This window comes from Ranitomeya variabilis, chromosome 2 (assembly GCF_051348905.1).
Source record: "Ranitomeya variabilis isolate aRanVar5 chromosome 2, aRanVar5.hap1, whole genome shotgun sequence".
NCBI lineage: Eukaryota > Metazoa > Chordata > Amphibia > Anura > Dendrobatidae > Ranitomeya > Ranitomeya variabilis.
This window is the reverse complement of record NC_135233.1, coordinates 899,914,765-899,931,062: the sequence shown is the minus strand read 5'-3', so window position 1 is coordinate 899,931,062 and position 16,298 is coordinate 899,914,765. Positions and strand designations below refer to the sequence as shown.

The window sequence follows — 16,298 nt, the reverse complement described above, 5'->3', positions numbered from 1 at the left end:
TGCCGGAAAACAAACCTACTTCTCATCTCTCATATCCTCCCTGACTCACAATGCTAAAACGCTCTTTAACACTTTCAATTCTCTACTCTGTCCCCCAGCACCTCCTCCCTCTCCTCTATTTTTACTGAAGACTTTGCCTCTTTCTTTAAGCAGAAGATCGATAACATCAGACAAAGCTTTGGCCTGCAGCCCCCAATGCCAATCCTCTTGACTGCTCAGCCCTGTTATTCCAAAGCCAACTTCTCCACCATGACAGACGATCAGCTCTCCACCCTTCTGTCAAGATCACATCTCACCACTTGCACGCTTGACCCGCTCCACTCCCATTTCATCCCTAACCTCGCCAAAGTCTTCATCCCAACCCTAACACAACTTTTCAACCTCTCACTTACAAATAGTGTCTTCCCCTCATCCTTCAAACATGCATCAATCACATCTATCCTCAAAAAACCCTCCCTCGACCCATCCTCTGTGTCCAGCTATCGCCTGATATCCCTTCTCCCTTATGCCTCAAAACTACTTGAACAGCATATCCATCTTGAACTGTCCTCCCACTTCTCCTGCTCCCTCTATGACTGGCTACAATCTGGCTTCCGATCACATAACTCAACAGAAACTGCCCTAACTAAAGTGACCAACGACCTACTAACCGCCAAGAGCAAGCAACACTATTCTGTCCTCTTCTTCCTGGACCTGTCTTCTGCCTTTGACGCTGTTGACCACTCACTCCTATTACAGATTCTCTCATCTCTTGGCATCACAAACTTGGCCCTATCCTGGATCTCATCATATCTAACAGACCGGACATTCAGTGTCACCCTCTCCCACACCACCTCCTCATCTCGCTGCTGATGACACGCAGATCTACCTATCTGGACCTGACCTCACTTCCTTACTGAGCAAAATCCCACAATGTCTGTCTGCTATTTCATCTTTCTTTTCTGCTCACTTTCAAAAATTGAACATGGACAAAACAAAATTCATCATCTTTCTCCCACCTCACTCTACCCCTCCACTCGACCTATCCATCAATGTCAATGGCTGCTCACTTTCCCCAGTCCCACACGCTCAGTGCCTCGGGGTGATCCTTGACTCTGCCCTCTCTTTCAAGCCACATATCAAAGCCCTTGCCTCAGAATGCCGACTCCAACTCAAAAACATTTCCCGGATCCGTGCATTCCTTGACCATGAAACCAGAAAAACACTAGTGCATGCCCTTATCATCTCCCGCCTCGACTACTGCAACCTCCTGCTCTCTGGCCTCCCCTCTAGCACTCTGGCACCATTCCAATTCATCCTAAATTCTGCTGCCCGACTAATCCACCTGTCTCTTTGTTATTCCCCAGCCTCTCCTCTCTGCCAGACCCTTCATTGGCTTCCTATTGCCCAGCGGCTACAATTCAAAACACTAACAATGACATACAAAGCCATTCACAACCTGTCTCCTCCATACATCTGTAACATGGTCTCCCGGTACCTACCTTCATTCAACTTTCGATCATCTCATGATCTCCTTCTCTACTCCTCTCTCATCTCTTCCTCCCTCAACCGCATCCAAGACTTCTCCCATGCTTCCTCTATACTGTGGAACTCTCTACCCCAACACATCAGGCTCTCGCCTACCACGATAACCTTCAAAGGGAACCTGAAGACCCACCTCTTCCAACAAGCCTGCAACGTGCAGCGATCCTCTGTCTGCTAAACCGCCGAATGACCAACTCTACCCTCTCCTAGTGTATCCTCAACCATCCCCTGTAGGCTGTGAACCCTCGTGGGCAGGGTCCTCTCTCCTCTGTACTTGTGTGTGCCTTGTTTTACTCATGTTTATTGCACTTCTCTATATTTGCCCCGTTCACATGTAAAGCGCCATGAAATAAATGGTGCTATAAAAATGTATAATAATAATAATAATTTTTTAACATTTGGGGTATCATAACCAATATTTTGAGGTGGAAATATTTAAACGTATGTGGAGGTATTGTGCACTATGACCTGTGGGTTAAATTTTAAGGGCCCTCCAAAAAATTTACATAATCGTCTAATCCAGACTGTTGCTAAAAGCCCAGATTCAAGTGTGGTTGCTTGCTTTGAACAGCAAATTTTTCAAGGTAAACTCTTTAATTGGAACCTAGTGTGTTTTTCTCAGATGCTTTTGCAGTACAGACAGTACTATAGCATACCTTTTGGACATTTGGGGTATTATGTCCCATGCTTTGTGGCTGAAATTTACTGTAATTTTATGTAGCGGTATAGTTAGCCATGATCTGAAGCTGAAAATTTTAAACTTCTAAAAGGGTATTGTGCAACATCCTCTTTGGCTGATATTTTTAATAATCTTATGTAGGGGTTTTGTTCCCCATGCTGTGTGGGGGAAATGTGATTCCAATTATGTGGGGTACTGTGCCCAATAGTCTGGGGATTAAGTTTCTAAGCTATTTCTGTGGGGATTCCCTCCTCCATGCTCTGTGGGTGAAATTTTTAACTGGTCTGGAAGTAGCAAGCCTCAGTCTCTGTGGGGGAACTATTAAAATGTATATTTTATTCATTTTACCATGATTGCTATGGTGAAATGACCCCTTTAAGTAATTTACCTATAAAGATTTGTTTGCAGGGTAATTGTCCTCAACTTACCACCATTTTTCTTTTTTTTTCAGCTCCTTAGCCCTTACTTCAACCATTTTACAGCCATTTTATGGCGCTGAAGTTTGGGTCCCCATTAACTTATATGGGGTTCTGAGTCTGGGGTCAAGTTCGTGTCTCAAACTTTTTTAAAAAAGCCTGGGTTCTCCAGATTCGGCCGATCTGTGTTGGCTCATCACTGTTCCTGTTATTTGCCATTTCTTTATTAAATCTCGAAATGAGGAAAGGGCAACTTGAAAATGCCTTTCTATCTTCTTAAAGCTTTCTCCTGTTTGTGGACTGCACCAATTTTACTATTACAATTTGCCAAATGGCATCTAGACCCTAGCTAAACATTAAGGTAAAACATAACTTTTAATTCAACTATTAAAGAATAATAATAAAATTTGCTGAGCTAGTGGGTGTCTCCTATTACGTATCAAAGCAGGGTGTGACTGATAAAACTAAAAAATAACCTTTAATAATATTAGCTAAAAAGTTGGTTAAACCAACTACATATGAAAAAACATATAAGACTCACAGGAAAAAAATTCCCAAGCAGGGGAAATAATCAATAGCTAATTGCCCAAGACCCTCTGGTCCACACAGATATAACAGTCTTTTTTGGGGAAAAAAGCGCTCCTATCTAGGAGTATAAAGACCATATACACCTCAAACCGCATATAACTTATCCCCATCCATAAAATGGAGATGCAGTACTTCCAGACAGTGTATAGTAAATGGAACAATCTCACCTCAGGACTTCCTTTTTGGGCCGGGTAAGACCTCTCACATCCTCAGCATCCGGAAGGGGGGGCGTTCAATTGCAGCCACACACATACCCATCCACGCTGTTTAGGAGGGAAATTTTAGCATTGGAACATCCCATACATTTCCCTACGCGTTTCGTAGTAACTCATCAGGGGAAAACATAGTATAGTCCCTCCACAACGGTGGGGGACCCGCAAAATGGGGTTATTGCCTGTTATGACCCCAATGGCGAGGGTCTCAGAGGTACGTGGAAGTCTGCAGAATACAAAAATCCAGCTCATAGGGCAGTGGTAACTGGGTTGACCATATATCTACTCCTAACGCCAACACTAGAAGTAGCCGGGGATCATTCCTACGTTGATTCTAGATGACACGCTCCAGCCGGAGAATCTAGCTACCCCTAGTAGAGGAAAACAAAAGACCTTTCTTGCCTCCAGAGAAGGGGACCCCAAAGCTGGATAGAAGCCCCCCACAAATAATAACGGTGAGGTAAGAGGAAATGACAAACACAGAAATGAACCAGGTTTAGCACAGAGAGGCCCGCTTACTGATAGCAGAATAAAGAAAGGTAACTTATATGGTCAACAAAAACCCTATCAAAATCCACACTGGAAATTCAAGAACCCCCGAACCGTCTAACGGTCCGGGGGGAGAACACCAGCCCCCTAGAGCTTCCAGCAAAGGTCAGGATATAGATTTGGAACAAGCTGGACAAAAATACAAAACCAAAACAAATAGCAAAAAGCAAAAGGCAGACTTAGCTGATATAACTGGAACCAGGATCAGTAGACAAGAGCACAGCAGACTAGCTCTGATAACTACGTTGCCAGGCATTGAACTGAAGGTCTAGGGAGCTTATATAGCAACACCCCTAACTAACGACCCAGGTGCGGATAAAAGGAATGACAGAAAAACCAGAGTCAAAAAACTAGTAACCACTAGAGGGAGCAAAAAGCAAATTCACAACAGTACCCCCCCCTTAGTGAGGGGTCACCGAACCCTCACCACGACCACCAGGGCGATCAGGATGAGCGGCATGAAAGGCACGAACTAAATCGGCCACATGAACATCAGAGGCGACCACCCAGGAATTATCCTCCTGACCATAGCCCTTCCACTTGACCAGGTACTGAAGCCTCCGCCTGGAGAGGCGAGAATCCAAGATCTTCTCCACCACGTACTCCAACTCGCCCTCAACCAACACCGGAGCAGGAGGCTCAGCAGAAGGAACTACAGGCACAATGTACCGCCGCAACAAGGACCTATGAAATACATTGTGAATAGCAAACGACACAGGAAGATCCAGACGAAAAGATACAGGATTAAGGATTTCCAATATCTTGTAAGGCCCAATAAAACGAGGTTTAAATTTGGGAGAGGAGACCTTCATAGGAACAAAGCGGGAAGAAAGCCATACCAAATCCCCAACGCGTAGTCGGGGACCCACACCGCGGCGGCGGTTGGCAAAGCGCTGAGCCCTCTCCTGTGACAACTTCAAGTTGTCCACCACATGATTCCAGATCCGCTGCAACCTATCTACCACAGAATCCACCCCAGGACAGTCAGAAGGCTCCACATGACCCGAAGAAAAGCGAGGATGGAAACCAGAGTTGCAGAAAAAAGGCGAAACCAAGGTGGCGGAACTAGCCCGATTATTAAGGGCAAACTCAGCCAACGGCAAGAATGTCACCCAATCGTCCTGATCAGCAGAGACAAAACACCTCAAATAAGCCTCCAAAGTCTGATTGGTTCGCTCCGTCTGTCCATTAGTCTGAGGATGGAAAGCAGACGAAAACGACAAATCAATGCCCATCCTACTACAAAAGGATCGCCAGAACCTAGAAACGAACTGGGATCCTCTGTCTGACACAATATTCTCAGGGATGCCGTGCAAACGAACCACGTTCTGGAAAAACACAGGAACCAGATCGGAAGAGGAAGGCAGCTTAGGCAAAGGAACCAAATGGACCATCTTGGAGAAGCGATCACATATCACCCAGATAACGGACATGCCCTGAGATAGCGGAAGATCAGAAATGAAATCCATGGAGATATGTGTCCAAGGTCTCTTCGGGACAGGCAAGGGCAAGAGCAAACCGCTGGCACGAGAACAGCAAGGCTTAGCTCGAGCACAAGTCCCACAGGACTGCACAAATGACCGCACATCCCTAGTTGTTGCGGCGGTCTTTGATTTTGTTGTCTCGTATTTACCAGGTTCAAAGAATGTGAAGGCCTGGCAAACTGTTATGACCCCAATGGCGAGGGTCTCAGAGGTACGTGGAAGTCTGCAGAATACAAAAATCCAGCTCATAGGGCAGTGGTAACTGGGTTGACCATATATCTACTCCTAACGCCAACACTAGAAGTAGCCGGGGATCATTCCTACGTTGATTCTAGATGACACGCTCCAGCCGGAGAATCTAGCTACCCCTAGTAGAGGAAAACAAAAGACCTTTCTTGCCTCCAGAGAAGGGGACCCCAAAGCTGGATAGAAGCCCCCCACAAATAATAACGGTGAGGTAAGAGGAAATGACAAACACAGAAATGAACCAGGTTTAGCACAGAGAGGCCCGCTTACTGATAGCAGAATAAAGAAAGGTAACTTATATGGTCAACAAAAACCCTATCAAAATCCACACTGGAAATTCAAGAACCCCCGAACCGTCTAACGGTCCGGGGGGAGAACACCAGCCCCCTAGAGCTTCCAGCAAAGGTCAGGATATAGATTTGGAACAAGCTGGACAAAAATACAAAACCAAAACAAATAGCAAAAAGCAAAAGGCAGACTTAGCTGATATAACTGGAACCAGGATCAGTAGACAAGAGCACAGCAGACTAGCTCTGATAACTACGTTGCCAGGCATTGAACTGAAGGTCTAGGGAGCTTATATAGCAACACCCCTAACTAACGACCCAGGTGCGGATAAAAGGAATGACAGAAAAACCAGAGTCAAAAAACTAGTAACCACTAGAGGGAGCAAAAAGCAAATTCACAACAGTACCCCCCCCTTAGTGAGGGGTCACCGAACCCTCACCACGACCACCAGGGCGATCAGGATGAGCGGCATGAAAGGCACGAACTAAATCGGCCACATGAACATCAGAGGCGACCACCCAGGAATTATCCTCCTGACCATAGCCCTTCCACTTGACCAGGTACTGAAGCCTCCGCCTGGAGAGGCGAGAATCCAAGATCTTCTCCACCACGTACTCCAACTCGCCCTCAACCAACACCGGAGCAGGAGGCTCAGCAGAAGGAACTACAGGCACAATGTACCGCCGCAACAAGGACCTATGAAATACATTGTGAATAGCAAACGACACAGGAAGATCCAGACGAAAAGATACAGGATTAAGGATTTCCAATATCTTGTAAGGCCCAATAAAACGAGGTTTAAATTTGGGAGAGGAGACCTTCATAGGAACAAAGCGGGAAGAAAGTCATACCAAATCCCCAACGCGTAGTCGGGGACCCACACCGCGGCGGCGGTTGGCAAAGCGCTGAGCCCTCTCCTGTGACAACTTCAAGTTGTCCACCACATGATTCCAGATCCGCTGCAACCTATCTACCACAGAATCCACCCCAGGACAGTCAGAAGGCTCCACATGACCCGAAGAAAAGCGAGGATGGAAACCAGAGTTGCAGAAAAAAGGCGAAACCAAGGTGGCGGAACTAGCCCGATTATTAAGGGCAAACTCAGCCAACGGCAAGAATGTCACTGAAGGTCTAGGGAGCTTATATAGCAACACCCCTAACTAACGACCCAGGTGCGGATAAAAGGAATGACAGAAAAACCAGAGTCAAAAAACTAGTAACCACTAGAGGGAGCAAAAAGCAAATTCACAACAATTGCCTATATCCCCCCATTTTGCGGGTCCCCCACCGTTGTGGAGGGACTATACTATGTTTTCTCCTGATGAGTTACTACGAAACGCGTAGGGAAATGTATGGGATGTTCCAATGCTAAAATCTCCGTCCTAAACAGCGTGGATGGGTATGTGTGTGGCTGCAATTGAACGCCCCCCCTTCCGGATGCTGAGGATGTGAGAGGTCTTACCCGGCCCAAAAAGGAAGTCCTGAGGTGAGATCGTTCCATTTACTATACACTGTCTGGAAGTACTGCATCTCCATTTTATGGATGGGGATAAGTTATATGCGGTTTGAGGTGTATATGGTCTTTATACTCCTAGATAGGAGCGCTTTTTTCCCCAAAAAAGACTGTTATATCTGTGTGGACCAGAGGGTCTTGGGCAATTAGCTATTGATGATTTCCCCTGCTTGGGAATTTTTTTCCTGTGAGTCTTATATGTTTTTTCATATGTAGTTGGTTTAACCAACTTTTTAGCTAATATTATTAAAGGTTATTTTTTAGTTTTATCAGTCACACCCTGCTTTGATACGTATTTCTGACTGGTGTTATCCACCGGTGTCTCCTATTAGAATATTATTATATGAACTATCTAATCCTCTGGATTTATCTCCAATATCCTATCTATTATGAATTCCACAGAGATGTTGCGGCCGCTACCACTACTCTCATTGTAGTTTATACACACTCCTGTGCGTGCCGGGAGCCACCTCCTCTTGCTGCCTTATCGTCCCCGGCACCTGTGCTGTAAGTACAAAGGGCAGCGCAACTGCTCACGCCCCCCAAAAAAACTTAATGCGCAGGCGCCGGAAACGATAATGCAGCAAGAGGTGGCGGCGCCCGGCGCGCACAGGCCCGGAGTGATGGCTGTGCTGCGTCTGATTAGGAAGGACAGACCCACCTCCCTGGTGATTTCTGGGTAAGAGGGGGCACATTTTATAAGTGATTATTTCAGCGTGTGCAGGCATCATAACTAAAATGCCACCTTGTCAGAATGCAGCATTAGTGCTGCACAAGGTGGCTCTTTTAGTTACAAACGCCTGAGGGGGTGACAGGTTCCTTTTAATCTGCCATGGACCAATTCAGTCTATTGTAGGCTTTGGCTGGTGGACAAATGTCAGAAAGGTCATTGCAACTTACTGTATCTGCAGCAAGCTAAGATGCACTGTATGTACTGACAACCTTCTATCATCGCAAGCATTAATAAATTCAGTAATTTTTGCGATAGTGGCTATTAGGTGACCTGCTAAGCTAGCCTTTTCTCTCCTTAAATGTTAGTGTTATTCACATATAACTCTGTTGCTGGTCCACAAGTCAACCTCTATGGACCATTATTAGTGGACACCAACCATTGCATACCAGTAACAACTACATAATTTGCCATTTTTAAAATACTCTAACCCACTAATCAAGCAACTGCATTTTTCTTCCTTGTCACAATTATTCATATTCCTAAACTTTCCCAAGTGTCAATTCCATTTGTTTGTTTTCGTTTTAAATTTGGCAGTTTTTCTAAGATAATCCATTCAACATTAAAAAAAATACAACTTTGCCGAATCACTGTGAACTTGAATGTGAGCAAAATAGAAAAACATAAAATAACGATATTATACTATACTATCAGATAGATAAGATAACTAAGGACAAGAAAACAAATATATACTGTGTATAGTATATCGTGTCTCATCACATTTACTTTATAGTTACAATTATTTTTAGAATAACACTATATTGTGCCTCTTTCAATCTTAAAATAAATTCCATTTTGGGGTTAACTTATCTATACAATCATTTACTCACTCCATTAAAATTGTATTTTACTGTCACTTAATTATCTTCCAGTACCTAAAATTAAGTATCTTTCTTATTGAGCATTTAATTGGCGTTTAGGAAGTTTCACTCAGCAACTTAATTTAGCAGCAATAGTAGGTTAAAATGAATATTCTAGCAATATCTCCAATCACTTTAACACCTATTGCTTTAAATAATCCAGCTACTGGATATTACAATACACAATTTATATACAAGTTGCCGCTTTTCAAATCTTCCATACAATTTACAGCATTTACACCAAAGTGTGGTAATGAAATATTTGGCTCATCTAGATGCAATCAATATGTGTTGTGATTTTGGAAATGAGAATATTCAATATGATACAAACTAAATGAACAACAAAGAAAATCCAACATATGTCTGGTTTCATTGTCACTTCTTCACATTTCTAAATATCTCTTAAGAATTGTTTGCAATAATGGAAAAGACCACACATTATAAACATATATTTTAGACAATGTTTTATGTTGGGCATAATAGTTATTACTCTGAAGCTTCCAAATATTAATCAGTTTAGAAATACATTTTTCCTGGTATATCTATAATGATTCATAATTAAAAAAGAAACATTACCGGAATTCTCTGCCACTCTGATGGTTTTCTTTCAGGGACCACAAGTGAAGACATCTAAACCATCATTCATCTGACACTAATAGACTACAGTCTATTTTACTGGACTCGTTTGTCAGATGATGACTTGTAGTTGGTACGCTATCAGTTCCAACCTCAGTGGACAAAATTAAAGCAGCAGATTTTTTTTGTATTTTATTATGATCCCTTTTCACAATGTTAATTCAAATATATCCTAATTGGAATTTTTGTATTAATAACTCATCAAAGATATTGTCTACCTCTGAGGACAATTTAATTCACCTTTGGAAACTTTTTTAATTTCAATTTATGTATTTGGGGCTACAAATTAGAGATTAGTTAATGTGCTTATATATCGTCTTTATTCGAGCATGTTCGGGTGTTATCTAAGCACCTGGACATGCTCGTATATTATGTTGGAGACCCTGTGGCTGCATAATTTGTGGCTGTTAGACAGCCTAAACACATGTGGGATTTCCTAACAAACAGGCAATCCCCACATGTTTTGAGGCTGTCTAACAGTTGCAAATCATGCAGCCGCAGGGACTTGAGCATAATATACAAGCACGCCCAGATAGTTTTTATGTGTTTTGCAACATTACTAAAACAAACTTTATTTATAGAGAATTTTTAATTGTAGTAATTATTATAAAGAATTTGTTTTTTTATATGTTTTTGATTTATTTATACGTTGAAACAATAGTCATTCTTCAAAAGTCGTTTTTTTTTTGTTGTTATTTCAGTTGACCTCAGAAATGGTTTTGCGAATAGCGTGTGATCCAGTTTTGCCCTTTAATGCACTGGATATAGCATTAGAAATTCAGAAGCGAATGGAAGGTAATCCACAAGGTGCTCTGTTATGCATTATTGTTTCTTTGCTAAAATATATTGTTTGATGTGCAAAAAGAAGTAACTGTGCTGCACTTTTTCTTTAGTTTAAACGCATCTTTTTTCCCATGGGCTCACTAAAAACAAAAGGTTTGTCAATCGAATGTTTTCACTACTTTTCAACAAATCAGTGTAAGAGAGTATCTAAAGATTACGCTCTGTTGGAGTCATTCTGTGAGTATATGAGTAAGTTAAAATGGATGCATTTGTTTACACAATAAATGTTATTTTCTACCCTATGAAATTCTTAAGCAATATGTATTAATAAAATATTAATAAGGATACTGCACTTGTAAAGTTTCCTTTTTATAAAAGTTTTTACACAGCGTTGCTTTATAGCAAGTCAATCCCTTAGTTCAGTCCATGAACTACTGGATAGACTGTCTGTTAAATAAAAAGCTACACTTATCATTTGTTTTTTCCAAGTTTTGTGGTGCTTTTGAGCCACCTGTTTAATTTTGTGACTTCATGCATTCGAAGAAGTCATTAGCATGCCTAGACATTTATTACAAGTTTTTCTTCTAGGCCTACTTATGTTCCCTCAAAATGATAACTTATCTGACATCTAAAGAAAAACCTTATATCATAGGACCACACTTCAGCTCTGTGCAACTCATCCCAGGCACACAAATATTGGTGGATGTGTCTTCTCATTATATGACATTTCACCTACAATGAAAATATTCATATTTTAACATCTCAAAAAATATGTCTCTAGACATAAAGTATATTTATTCCCTAATTCACAGCACAGATTGCAGTGTTTAAGAATTTCAAGTTGGGTGGCTCCTTTGTGAAACCTGCTTAATTTTGTGAACTCCTACATTCCACAAGGTCATTAGCATGTATAGTCATTTATTCAACAGGGCTGTCTCATTTATCTACTACTGTTCTCTCAACATTATGGCTTACATTATCCAGCCATGCCTGACATCTTAAAAAAAAAACCTCACTTCATAGCGCTACACTAAAGCTCTTTACTTCTCATCCTGGAGACATAAATATTGATTATGAATGTGGCTTCCAATTATCTGTCATATAACCTACAATGAAAATACTCATTTATTACCATCTCAAATAGACACTGCTAGTCTATTTGAGGACTAGTGACTACATAAATTGCACCTGCTATGATTTTATACCTCAAACTAATGGTATGTATTTAAAAGTGCTTTACTGCTGATTAAATCTGTACCTTGATTGCTGAAAACCATTTTTCCTTTTCTAAGAAATCCAGAATTGAAATCCTATGCAAATAAGCTGCAAATGCTTTGGGTACATGTGTAGCTCTCTTGCCCTCCCTCACTATACCCCATCTAATGCCTGCCTCTTATGTCCAATACAGCACTCTTGTTCCAGTTACATGCTTCCCTTGAACTATTGGGGTATGTTTCCACGGGGCGTATTGTTTGAGTTTTTGCTGTGAATTGGATGCTGCGTACAGCCGCCACATCCAATTTATAGAGTCCAGATGTTACAGCATAGTGGAGGGGATTTTATGAAATCTCATCTCCACTATGTGTGCAGAGTCGCATCCGGAGACCCTACAAAACTGGATATGAGCTGCATCTTTGTAGACCACAGCATGTCTATTTATCTTGTGGTGACGCTCCGTCTCCGCAAGATAAATAACACAGTCTAAGAATACGATGCAGTGATTCCAGATGTGTTCAATGAACACATCCGAAATCACTGCGCGTACAACAGGGGGCAGTGCTTTGGGCAGAACAGGGAATCCGTTGCATCCAAAGTGCTGCCAATATGCCCAATGGAAACATACCCTTAGTCAGGCAAAGGAGCCAAAGGGAGGGCAGGAGAGCTGAAAGTGCAATGCCCAACCCTGAAGCACTTAGGACTTATTTGCATATGTTCTCAATGCTGGATTTTTCAGAAATGGTAGAACAGATATTTACAGTAAATTATAGATTTATTCATCTTGAAAACAACTGTAATTACATGCTACAAGTTTGAGGTAAAATATCCTATCAGACTAACAGTTTAACAATTAGAAAGTTTTCAATGCAGATTACTACTGGTTGTACCCAGACTAGGTCAAATCTGAACTTAAAATTGCATTTTGTGTTCTGCAATTTAATGTTGCAATATTCATTTCATTATATTTAATTCCAATTTGGATTTGTTTCTGAAAGATCCTATGTGTTAGGCTCTCCATGCATGTACTGTGACTGTGACACAGCCGCGATACATGCAGCTGCAGCACTCAACAGCCGGCACACTCCATGTATCCGGGTTCCCTCTGCAGCTTATTCGGTAAGCACTATAGCTTCATGAATAAGAGGGGACCCCAACAAATTCTTTCAACTCTAGCAACAAACTCCTTTGCCTTGGGCAGGATATTTAGATACATTGCTAAGTCAGTTAAGTTTGCCCAGGGTCAGAGAAAATCTAGTCAAAGATGTTTCCAGTCTTACCTTTCTGCATATTTTGCAAGGATTACACTTTTTCATGATGAAATCAATTCAATACTGTTACTTTCCTGTGCTGTCCTGGCTCTGCACCAGATTACTCTGATAACCCAGCAAGCCTCTCTGATATAATCACTAAAGGCTTTTAAGGTTGGCTCAGGCACCCAAGTGTAGAGATGAGTGAGCCTTAACCTTATCTAAAGCCCATTGAATTCAATGGTAGGCAAAACCAAACGCATAGACAACACCTTCAGGGTTCCAAAAATATTCCCAAACACCTCGTATTAGGGGCAGACACCAGGAAAAGTGGCATCAATTGACCCAGAATACAAATAATATAATTGTGCAGCATGGATGTGCAGCGCCCCAGAGTCCTGGTCGTTGCAGTATTGTCGCGCTTCTACTAGGGGGAGTGATGGTACGTCTGATGGTACTAAAGGAGTTCACCTGACCAGGTATCACAGTCACACACTACACTTCACACTCCGGCCACCAGGGGGAGCAAAAGGTTCTATCTATTAGGCCACTCCTCACACTCGGGTAAAACTGGGGGTTGGATAGGAAGTTAGTCAGAAAGCTGCCTGGGTTAGACCCAGAGAAGACCTGTCAGGCAGACAGGGGGAGAAGGAGGAACATCTGAGCTGTAGGCAGAGGTCCCTGTCAGGGGTGGGATCCTGACAGAGACATAGCAAGAGATAGAACGTTACGGAGCTGCGCCTGCACCTCATTGCGGCAGCATCCTAAGGAAGGACAAGAAGTGAAGTATATTGTGGAGAAGTGAGAAACGAGATAACAGCACAAGGAGATAATACCAGGAGGAGTCCTGCCTTAAGATCGGCAACATCCTTCTGAGGCGCGTAGCTGGTGGCCGGAACACCGAGGGAGTAATAGGCTCTATGCATTACTTCAAACAACGGCAGGACAGTTAATTCCAAGTTGGCTGCCCAACCTTAACCTAATGAAGACAACGGAGGCCAATTGTGGGAGAGGGGCGTCTCTAGGGTCCCTATAAAATAGCTCCAGGCCTACCCCGTCATACAGGTTGTCCTAGCCATACCATCTGGGGGACGGAGAGAGAACATCAGAAATATACACGAGACTTGTGAGGACTATCCCGTGGTGCTCAGCAGGGAGGTACTGCAACACAGAGATGCTAGTAGGAAGGCTACTGATTTCCACCTGCAAAGGGAACTCTGGATGTGCCTTCGGACCGGCCGGACTCAGCCAGCCCTGTGAACAGTGCTCTGGACTGTGGACGTCGAAGTCTTCAGTAAAAAGTAAAGAGACTCCAACCTTTGTGTCCTCGTTATTCATCGCACCTTACAACATCCACCATTACCACCTACTCATCAAGGGAAGCCCTGGGGACATACTTCACCTGTGGGAAGGTATAACATCTAGCTGCCATTCCATCGCCCCAGCGGACCCCTAGCAGCGTCGGTCACCCTGACCGAACACCACAGGTGGCGTCACGAACACTTGACAAACTACACCTTTAATTGGGCACCCCTTAGCAGGGCCACGGACCGGGTCGGGCCACCATGACATACCCAAAACCAAGACAGAGGGACCCGGTACCGAGTACCCCACTGCCTTGCGCTTGGGGGTGATCCAACTTTGGCGTCACAAACAGGATCTACTTAAGCCCAAGAATCGGGTCATGTGTGCCTTAGAACTGTGCAAGAATTGTGCTTGAACTGTGATTTGCTTAAAGACTGTGTATTGCTATTTGCCGCCAAAAATTACAGCCAAAACTGTCGCGATTACAGCGCCACGAGGAGCGCAGAAAAAGAAGGGCGTGGAGTTGTGGGCGTGAACGAACTGAGAAGCGCGAAGAACAATGGCCGCCCAGTCTAAATATTTCTGTATTCTGAGGACGTGTCCGTCAGCAGCCGAGGTCCACCTCCTAATTCTCTATGGCGGGTGGAGACCGAAGAAAGGAAACTATGACTCACAAGGAATGGGGCTGGAGACCAGCGGGGACCTCCAAAAAAGAATGGCCCCGCACCGACCCTCGTCACCAGAGGACTACTCTAACATGCCACCGCTGGAAGTCCTGGACCCCTGGGAGTTGCCTGCGGAGATTCCGCTGCCCCCATCGTGACTGACACTGGCACCTTCCTCAGAGGAGTGGAGTGGCGCTGAAGGAGCTGTTTCGAGTGTGGGTACCAGGTGCCGCGGTTACCAGGAGGACCATCTTCCCTCCGCACCTGATCCATTCATCGCCGCGACTGCTGGAGCCCGGGCGTTCCCGTCACCTGACCCCAGACCACCAGGGAGGCCTGACCTTGGGCCCTTCCCATGTGGGGGAATACCGGAGGCACCTGATTGCTGAGTGCACGAGAGAAGTGGAGTGGGAAGTTCGAGGCAAGTTACTGGATGGCTCTTTGCCAAAGTGAGGTGTCATGATCGTATACCAACCCCAGAGAGGAAAAGGGTTCGTGCAGGAGATCGGGTTGTTGGTGAGGGTCCACATCACCCGGGAGGAAGTGGAGTCCTGCCTGAGTGGAGGCGGTGCGGATCCCATCCTGAAACCCGGAGACGCCGTCACCTACCGCCGGTACCAAAAGGGGAACGGTTGGTGGGCCTGGGATATACAGCGGTGCACAACCTTCTTGGCGGTATCCAGGACCCTGGAGGAGGAACTTGCTGCTGAAGCCACAGCAGCAACCCCTACCATCCCTGGCATCATTCACCAGACCACCCAGACCTTTATTGTCGCACACGACCTGGTCGTGCAGAAAGAACAGACGCATGGAGTGCACCTGGCGCCAGGAGTAGACTTGGATGCGAGTCTTCCTAAGCAGCAGAGGGCTACTTGTCCGGTAAGGCCCTGGTGGAGGCCACCTCCTGAATTATGAGAATAAACCTCGAAAACCTGAAACTGTAAATAGTTAACTGTTTGTTTTCCTGTTTTTGCTGCTTTAAACCCTTTCAGGGTTATGGGGATCCCTTTGTTGACCCGGGATCCCTACTGTTTCGAGTTTGCCAAAGTTTATTTTAAAAGAACTGCAGAATCATGAACTGCGCATGATCACAAACTGTTGCTGTACATAGTTTGCACCTTCTTAAAGGTGCTCCCTACTGGTTTTACAAAAAGAAGAGCTTTTTGAAGAGATTGTTCCTGATTACAGTGTGAAAGTTCTTACTTTGAACTGACTTGCAAATTGATGGATTGCACTACCTCAGAAGAGACTTGGTTCCCCCTTAAAGGGAATGTTCATTTGTTGCACTTAGCCTAAAGCATGATAATGTTGCCTTAAGAAAGTTAAATGGTGATAGTGTTTTACATAGTAGTAGT

General features: G+C 43.9%; 1 protein-coding gene across 1 annotated transcript in view; it reads left to right on the top strand.

Moving 5' to 3' along the window:
* Positions 1–16,298, top strand: part of NAALADL2 (N-acetylated alpha-linked acidic dipeptidase like 2) — a 1,269,517-nt gene that overhangs the window by 1,184,542 nt on the left and 68,677 nt on the right. The window contains exon 12 of the mRNA XM_077290507.1: positions 10,427–10,520. Coding sequence (XP_077146622.1) covers positions 10,427–10,520 — 94 coding nt within the window. The remainder of the gene's footprint in view (positions 1–10,426; positions 10,521–16,298) is intronic.